This window comes from Eupeodes corollae, chromosome 3, assembly GCF_945859685.1.
Source record: "Eupeodes corollae chromosome 3, idEupCoro1.1, whole genome shotgun sequence".
In the NCBI taxonomy this organism is placed as follows: Eukaryota; Metazoa; Arthropoda; class Insecta; order Diptera; family Syrphidae; genus Eupeodes; species Eupeodes corollae.
In genome coordinates, this window is record NC_079149.1 from 97,185 (window position 1) to 106,914 (window position 9,730).

The window sequence follows — 9,730 nt, forward strand, 5'->3', positions numbered from 1 at the left end:
TGGCTTGAAGCGGTGAACTACTACACCAAGCACTTCTGTGCGGGTTTTTGATACTTTTGACAACGAGGAAGCTGCATCAGTAAACATTTTTAAAGACCTTAAAAAAACAGAATTGAAAGCCGAATACATTTTTTTTCACATCAAGATATGGGTTTCTAGTAATATCAATTTCAAAACTTGAATCACATCGTTTATCCCTCAATTCCAGCACACAAATTATAAGTGATGCAGTGAAGACAATCTACAGCAATAACAGCAAGGCTGCCAAATCAGTGAAGAAAAAAATAGAAAAAGTAATGGAAAAAATGCTCGCTAAAAGTAATTGCAAGAGCTTTGTCAGGAAAGAAATCCATAGCAAGAGAAGACTATACAATTGCTGAAGTTTAAGCATTCAAATACGCTCCGATCACTTCTTTTGAAGATGAACGGAGCTTTTCCATGTATAAAAGTGTTTTTGGATCAAACAGACAAAACTTCCTTTTCAAAAATTTTAGTGAAATGTTAGTTATTTACTGCAAACAAAAATTTGAAATACATTTTCTTATCGATCGCTGACATTAAAAAGTTCCTGTTATTCAAAAATAAATTTGCTTTGTTAACTTAATTTTTTTTTTCTTTTTCTACTTAACAAATTTTTTGGATGTTTTATTTATCTCCAAAAAGTTGGAGTGAAGAAGGAGAGTTTTGATTTTTCTTTTTTGATTGGTATTGTTATTATAAATTAATTTCCCAAAGCAAATAACACTTGCTATGCACATCTTTTACATTTATCGAGCATATTTTGAGGGCATTTATTTGATTTTTAAGGGTATATTATAAGCGCTTAAAACTAGTTTCGTAGGACATATTTATGGTTGCCCTACTTATGAATAATTATGATTATGACATGTGGGAGTTTTTGCAAGTAAAGGCATATTGAATGTTTAATTTGTATTTGATTCTTCAGTATGTTTTAATTTTATTTTCTCGTGCTTCAACACTTATTTCCTCAACATATAAGCACTTCTCTCATATCAAATTTTGGTTTTTTCTATTTTTGTTATACTTTATTTTTCAAATACATACACTCAAATGAATATCATATGAAATATCACTTGACTGGCTAACAAATATAATTTCACGCTTTGTGACTTTTCACCCAACCGATAAAAAGGCATTGCAACCATTTTTTGCTCCCACAAAGATTTTTGTAACTCATTTTGTGTTTATTTCAGTAATTTGTTTGGGACCACTGTGTGTATCATATTTGACAAAGAATAAATTCTGTGAGAAGGCATCCCAAAATTCCCTAAATATAGAGAAAAGCTGGCGTTCGAAGAAGTTGTTTGGTAAATTTAAAATATCCCTAAATGAAAGGCTTTAAATACAAAATTAGGTGGTGCAACAGTCCTTTGAGAACTAGTGACTTACAACTCTCATCCACTCCTGTTTGCGAGAAATGTTGTTACGTATAGAGGGGCCTACAGTTTTAAGCTGAATCCGAACGGCTAATTTGAGAAAGCACTTTTATGACAAGAATTATTTTGGAGGGTTTGTCAAGAGAGAGAGGCAGTACCCGTGAAAAAAAAACTAGTTGGTACAGGCAGGGATTGAATCCAAGACCTCTAGCATGAACCATCATGACAAGGGTATTACTACTAAGATTAATAAGTTGAAAAACTGTTCTAAACAGCAAAAAATAAGCCAAGTTTGTATTTGAATCGATCAAGGACCATATTTATGTACATTTGCTAACCACCCAACATACCAATACATGGTTCTTTTTTGTCCTAGAAAATTCCAGCCAACTTTAGATAATGTGTAACTATTTACAATAAATATAGAATTAGAATAGAAATAAATTTGGTGATTTTACATTTAAATGCTGCTAGCGCACATAATTATATGATAATATATAAATATGATTATTTGTTCTTCTGTGTTGGCCAACAAAAGCCTTTGCTGTATAACAATGTTATGAAAAATTAATAATTTAGGTTCAAAATGTCCCCACAAATTTCGTCTTCATTTATGTTAGAGGTAATTTCAATTTCCTACTAAATTTGTTTTATATTGTTCCTATTTTATTGCAGGAAAGTGCGACCCAATTGTTCAATTGATTTTCTACACAATTGGACTTCCAATCTAAATAAAAGTTGATAGGTGTCCTCTCAAAACTCTATCTGAAACTGCCCTAAAGAGTTATGTTATGTTACATTATATTTCTTTCCTCTTTTACCATTCGTTTGTTTTTTATTGTCAACTCCTTCAACTCACTTTGGAAGGTATATTCATGTATGTACATATGTAACATAAAGATTTAAGAGAGTTTACTTCAAACGCTATGGCGAAGGAGGCGACGGCGGCGGGGCTGAGGTAAAAATTCTATTACTTTAGCTATATTTTATAGAACACGATTCTTTATGTACTATATACAAACTCGAAGATGTATTCTTGTAATATACTAACACAATTTCTGGCCAGTTTGGAAAACACAAATCTCCTGAACCGCATAAGATTGAAAGCCTTCGCATTCTTTTACTTATATTACCACTTTGAATTCCCGGAGGTATTTTCAATTTGCATTTAATTCAGCAGTAAAATGGGTTCATGACTAAAATGATATACGAGCACATACATATTATTATGTACATTTCCTTCAGTTTTGAAATTTTATTCGTTGGAATTTGCTTGCAATCGTTAAGAAATTTTGAGATCACTAACTGTTTGTTTTTTAAAGACGTCGCACACAAAGGTACTAATTTAATTTTTTGGCAATAATTTCTTGGAGTAACCAAACAGATTATTTGAAATGACAATTTTTTTACAAAATGATTTCTTATTTAGTAAACCACACGTTTTTCTCTGCATAAGGACTTATTCGTGGGAAACAATACAATATGTACAAAAATCAAAATATGTATACTTTTAGAATTTCTTTTGAAAAATTAGAACATGAGACGCAAGTATAATGTTATCAATCTTTGTTTTTTTTTTTTTTTTGGACGAGGTGGATCGAGTCAAACATAATTCTATGTGGATATTTTATATTTTCTCTTTTGAAAATTAATATTATGTATTATATTTCATTACAGCAATATCAATAAAACATCAATGAGGTCGATCTTTCTTCAAATTAGTCATAACGTTATGTATGTAGAGATATTTCAGAGAATAAGGCAATTATTCTAGTGCCGGTTAGTTTTGCAAAAAAAAACATACGAGTATATTTAAGTACAATACTAATCTAGACTAGATCTAAAGAAGTTGAACCTTTTTTAAGAGCTTTATTTTTAACCACATATATATAAAATAAATTGTATCGTTGGTGTTGCGTTTGTGATAAGAGTGATGCTGAAGCTATAATGTGTAACCGAGTGGAGCGAGTGATGCTTAAAAGCAGAGCCAAGCGACCATAATGTGTAACCGAGTGGAGCGAGTGATGCTTAAAAGCAGAGCCAAGCGACCAAGTAATTTTGTTCAGCTTGTCTACTGATGCAAGCGTTGAAAAGCAAACTATTAAAAATAAAAGAGCAACTGCCACTATAAGTTGTATGTTTACCAGTTTATTGAACAGAATGCTTGCTAGGTTTAATTTGCTTTGCCCTTTTATACCAAAAAGGAAGAAACACATTATTGTTATATTAATTATGATAATGTGTTTTCTATTAACAAAATATAGCACTTTTGTTTATATGATATGATAGTGGAAAAAAGTGCTGATTATTATAAATAAACAATTTATATAATTAAAAAAATATATGTTTTATGTTGGTATAATATGTATGGTCTTGTTATATAACATGATTGTTTTGGATTAATAGTATTTTTTGTTTGTTTGTTTGTGGACTGTATTGTAATGTTTAATTTTGTAAAAACAAGTCTTTGCCAAAAAAGAAGTTTAGTAAATTTAGGTATATGTAAATGTTATTTAATATTCAATATTATAAGTAATTTAATGTAATGTATTGTACAATTTATGTTTTGTTACCAATGTCCAAGTTAGGTGTGTACTCTGTGGTGTCCAAAATGTAAGAGAAAGAATTTTCTGTTTAAAAGTTAGACTTAGCATGTAAGAATATGAATAACAAAAGGAATGCAAAAATAATGATAAAAAAGTTACGTTATTTTACAATGTTTGTTGGGAGCGAGAGTAAATTTAGAATTTTAATTGCTGAATGTAAAGTTAGGGTGAAATGGGACATTGTTGGGCATAGTGTAGACTTATGTTTTTCATTACAAAACATTCAGCCCCCCCTGGAAGACTCCGGTCTTTCAGAAAACGGCAAAGGCGCTAGCTTAACGATGGGTCGAACATAATCACCATTCTTGGTACGAACGGTAACCACACGAATCCTTTCATCTGCACCAGGGTGAACTTCTATGACTCGTCCAAGTATCCATTTCGAAGGTGGCAAATTCGGTTCCTTGAGCAACACCATGTCGTTTTTCTGTAGATCTCGTTGAACCTTTTGCCATTTGGGTCTGTTTTGTAATGATGTCAAATATTCCTTATGCCACTGCTTCCAGAAACCTTGCATGAGAGTCTGTAAAAGATGCCAATTAGAACTTATCGAAAATTTTGAAAAATCTAAATCAGGTTGAGGAATTGCACAATATGGTTCTCCAATCATGAAATGTGACGGAGTAAGTGCAATTGGTTCAAAATCGGAGGTCTGCCACATTGGGCGTGAGTTGAGTAAACATTCGATTTTGGAGAGAAGAGTATACATCTCCTCGTAGGTAAGTATATGTTCACCAATGACACGTGTGATGTGCTTCTTCACGGATTTCACACCTGCCTCCCACAGCCCACCAAAGTGGGGTGCAGAAGGTGGTATGAATTTCCAATCAATGGCGTCTTTAGATAGATGATCTGCAATGATATTGTTTCGCTGCTGGTCCATTAACAATTCATGCATCTCCCCGAGAAACCGTTTAGCACCATGGAAATTTGTGGCGTTGTCGCTCCATATTTCTGTTGGTTTTCCTCGGCGCGATACAAAGCGGTCTAGGGCCAAAATAAATGCACTGGATGACAAATCACCCACTAACTCGATGTGAACTCCCTTTGTCACAAAGCAAACAAAAAGAGCTATGTAACCCTTGACAAATTTAGGGTTCCTTCCACGAGCCAAACGAAGAGTGATAGGTCCAGCATAATCGCAGCCAACTTTGCTAAATGGCCTTGAAAAACGAACCCTTTCGATTGGTAGATTCCCCATCATTTGTTCGGAAGTAGATTTTCTTTGCTTGAAGCAATCAATGCAGTCATTTACTACCTTTCTGACAATGTTTCGGCTGCCTAGAATGAAATAATTTTGTTTTAGCAAAGACACCATTAATGATACACCTGCATGTAAATAATGTTTATGGGTATATTCCACTATAAGTTTTGTTATTGGGTGCGATTTGCAGAGAATTATTGGGTGTTTTTCATTAAACGACAGTTCAGAGTTTTGTATACGACCGCCTACGCGAAGGACATTTTCACTATCAAGGAAAGGGGCAATTGATGAGAGTTTAGATCGCGAAGGCAAGTATTTATATTTGTTGAGACTTTCGATTTCAGCGGCGAATAAAATATATTGAGAAGCTTTTATCAGGCAAGTTTTAGCGTGGTTTAGTTCTGAAGTTGAAAGAGCTTGTAGATCACGTAGCTCCGGAGCAAGGCGACGATTTTTAAGATAACGAAAAATGTATGCAACCACACGTACCGATTTTATCCAATCTGACGATTTATTAATTATTTGTCTCAGAATGTTGTTTTCATTTATTTGGGATACGAATACCTGGACTTTATTAGAATTCCTTTCCTCCAGCTGATCACTTGATACGTTCTGCAAATCATGTTGAGTTTTAGGCCATTCACTGCGGTTCATTTTAAGCCAAACTGGACCATTCCACCAGATATCAGTCGACTCGAGTTGAGATGGCGGAATTCCTCTTGATGGAACATCAGCAGGATTGTCGGCGGATCTAACATGATTCCAGGATTTCACCGGAATAGATGAAACTATCTCTGATGTTCTATTTCCAACAAAAACTGACCATTTTTTGGGCGGTGCGGCTAGCCAATGTAGGACAATGGACGAGTCTGTCCAAACAAATAATTGCATATGTTTTATCTGTAACGAAATCTTGATTTTTTTAACTAAGCGGGTTAATAAAAGAGCTCCACAAAGCTCAAGTCTAGGAAGTGAGAGCACTTTGATTGGAGCAACTTTCGTTTTAGCAGCGATTAATGAAATTGAGACAGTCCCATCTAGATTTTCACTTCTGCAGTAGATTACAGCTGCATATGCATCCAAGGAAGCATCACAAAATGCATGGAACTCGTAGTTCACTTTATTTGTCCACATTAGTCTCGGAATACGGATTGATTCCAATAAATGAAGTTCTTCTCGTATAGTGATCCAGCGATGCGAAAGTTCCTGTAGGATTTGGTCATCCCATCCTACACCCGCTCTCCACAAATCCTGAAAGAATATCTTTACAGCTACCACGACCGGAGCTAAAAAGCCAAGGGGATCAAAGATGCGCGATGCTTCGGATAGGATAGAACGTTTTGTACATGATGTTGACTGGTCCAAATTTACCTTGTACGAGAAACAATCCCCAGATGGACACCAGCGCAGCCCGAGGACCTTTACAGTCAGAGAATTTTCAAAATCGATAGGAGATAGTTCCCGTTGATCTTCAGGGAAGGATATGAGAAGTGGCCAGCAATTAGTTGTCCACTTACGAAGGTTAAAACCGGCAAGTGACAAAACCTCAACAAGCTCTTTTTGAAGAGCGATTAAATCTTCAATTGTATCAGCGCCTGTTACCAAATCATCGACATAAAAGTCATTAAGGATAACTGAAGAAGCTCGAGGGTGTGTTTCAGCAGAATCCAAAGCTAGTTGTTTAAGCGCGCGTTTCGCTAAGAATGAAGCAGCCGAGGTAGGTTACAGTTAAAAGCCTATAGTGTTTAATCGGAGATTCAGGATTTTCTCGCCATAGAATCCTTTGATAATTTGTATGTTTTGGTGAAATCCAGATTTGTCTGTACATCTTTTCAATGTCCCCAGACATTGTATATACGTGACGACGAGAACGAAGACATATTGTAAATATGTCGCATTGGACTTCAGGGCCAACGAAAAGGGATTCATTTAAGGACCTCGAATCAGGTGATGACTTTGCGGAGTCATCAAAAACAACTCTCACTTTTGTTGTACTGCTATCAGCCTTGAACACGGCGTGGTGAGGTAGATAGTAAGAATCTGAATCGTTTATCTCTTTAACAGGTATTTCTTCCATGTGACCCAATGAAATGTATTCGTTTAAGAAGGAAGAGTATTGTTTTTGAAGTTCAGGATCACGAACGAATCTCTTTTCCATTGAATATAGTCGGTTGAGTGCGATTCGAGATGAGCTTTCAGATGTGGGTTTGCAATTGGGTTTGAATGGTAAATTAACCATGTATCTACCATCTGTATGGCGACTATGAGTTTGAATAAAATCATCCTCAGCTCTTTGTTCTTCAATAGACAAAGGCTGTTCATAAAAAATCTCTTCTAGACGCCAAAAGCGTTCCAAATCAAAGTACTTGGCATAATCAAGCTGTGTGCAAAATGATTTTATAACGAAAGCTTCACTGGATGGTGTGCGATCATAGCTTCCAGCAATTACCCATCCAAAAATTGTCAACAAAGAGTTAGGAGCACCTTGGTGTTTCGAGAATAATGTTGAAAATATTATCTGCTCCGATGAGCATATCAATCGTTCCTGGTTCATAAAATTTCGGATCTGCAAGATCCAACGAAAGAAATTGTGTTGTGTTTAAATTCAACGAAAGTGGCGGAAGCATAGACGTAAGTTTTTTTATTACATGACAATCTATGTCTATGTGATTTGAATTGAAACGAGAGTGTAGTTTTAACGAAATGAGACCATTGGTTGTACCCGCAGAAGTTGATGCGACTCCAACAATAGGGATACGAGATGGTTTTCTAGGAAGACCCAAACGTTGGAGAGCTTTCTCCGTAATAAACGAGATTTGGGATCCTGAATCGAGTAGAATTCGAATGTTTTGAAAAGAGCCAAATTTATCCTGAACCTTAACGACGGCAGTAGGGAGAATTGTAGATTTAATAACGTTGGATTCGAGAGATGAATGAGCATTACGAGTAGATTCGAGAGAATGATGAGTAACAGCGGAGTTCGAAGGGTTTTGTGTCGATGGTTGTTCAGTTGTTTTATTAGTCGATGTAATTCTAGGTTCATGTACTAAGGTGTGATGTCTAGCATTGCACGACCTGCACCGAAATTTAGAATTGCATTTGTTAGATGCGTGTCCAACTCTAAGACAGTTGAAACAAATCGAGTTTTGTTTAACGAATTCGCGACGCGCGGTAGTATCAAGAGCGAGAAATGTCTTACAAAATGGAAGTATATGATCTTCCTTACACTTTGGGCAAGTAGTTTTTGCTTCAACGAAATGTTACCGAATATTGTTTGAAACTTTGTTCAATGTTTTAATAGGACAAGAGAATGAGCTACACGATTCGAGACAACTGCACTGATTTTGTAAAAACAGAAGAAATTCTTGGATGGTACAGTCATCCCGAAACTCTACCTTTTTTGCCCACGCTTGTTTTGTTTCACTGTCCAATTTTTGAACAAGAATATAGATCAACCAAGGATCTCTAGAGTTCATTTGTAACGCGTTCAAACCACGAACTATTTCATCAGCTCCATTTGTAAGCTTGCGAAGAGTTTCTAAATTCAAATTATTAGACGACGGCAAGGCCATGAAACTTTTAATGAATGACTGTACGATTAAATGTTTTTTGTCGTAACGCGCTTCAAGCTTATCCCAAGCTTCGAGATAATTTTCTTCGGTACACGAAATGTGCTTCAAAAGAGTAGCCGCTTCACCACCCAGAAATGATTTCAGATATTGAAATTTTTGCGTACCGGTTAGGGAGACATTGCAATCAATTGTTCCCGTAAACAAATCTTTAAAAACCGGTAAATCCTTATAGTCTCCAATAAAAACTGGAATTACAAGTTTTGGCAACACGACCGACTGACGAGAGTTTGATTTTTGCAAAACCGAAGCATTTATTGTTGATGCTTCATCACGATCCTTATCTGGATGTTTTCTTATAGACCCAGAAAGTTTAGAAAACGCTTCGAAATATTTCGTTTCATATTCCCCGTATTCGGGTTCAGGGTCGAGGAAACCTTCCTGGTCGTAGAACTCGTATAAATTATTTTGCTGCAAAACGAATTCAGACCAAGCTTCCTGAAGTTTCTTTAATTGAATTTCTAGCATGTCAATAGGGGTGGAATCGACGACTGATTCCGAAAATGTTGAAACCCTAGTGATTGTACCCTTTGCACGACCGCGTTTTTGTTTGACAATATTCATTTTGCAGACAAATTTTATTTAAATTAAAAAAAAAAAGATTTTGTTCTTATACCGATGACTAAATTGTTTATTTGTGCAATAATTGCAAGATATAGATGTGTACCATTCAATGCTTTCTAATGTACAACACGTTCTATTTGTAGTTTTATAGTTTTCAATTAATTTTTTATGATAAGTTTAACACCAAAATGCCAAAGAGTTTATGGAAAAAATGCCATATAAATTCTTAAAATTCTCGAAGAAATCAATGTCTTTGACAGTTCTATATTCTGACTAAGAATTTTATTTGCGATATCAAATAGAATTTAGCCAATAAATTTTACAAAGCAT

The 9,730-nt window shown here is 35.3% G+C and overlaps 1 protein-coding gene across 1 annotated transcript; it reads right to left on the reverse strand.

The window, feature by feature from the left end:
* Positions 1–4,226: 4,226 nt before the first annotated feature.
* On the reverse strand, positions 4,227–9,400 carry LOC129948917 (uncharacterized). Its single transcript, XM_056060064.1, has 4 exons — positions 8,616–9,400; positions 7,856–8,282; positions 7,203–7,773; positions 4,227–6,904 (listed from the first exon to the last, which is right to left on the reverse strand). Exons 1-4 carry the CDS (start codon positions 9,398–9,400, stop codon positions 4,227–4,229), a joined length of 4,461 nt encoding a protein of 1,486 aa, XP_055916039.1.
* Positions 9,401–9,730: the final 330 nt, after the last annotated feature.

Coding starts and splice junctions, on each gene's coding strand:
- LOC129948917 (XM_056060064.1), bottom strand. CDS start 9,400: ATGAATATTGTCAAACAAAAACGCGGTCGTGCAAAGGGTACAATCACT. Junction 7,774..7,855: donor ACATAGACATAGATTGTCAT/GTAATAAAAAAA, acceptor TGGATCTTGCAG/ATCCGAAATTTTATGAACCA. Junction 6,905..7,202: donor CGTGTTCAAGGCTGATAGCA/GTACAACAAAAG, acceptor CTTCATTCTTAG/CGAAACGCGCGCTTAAACAA.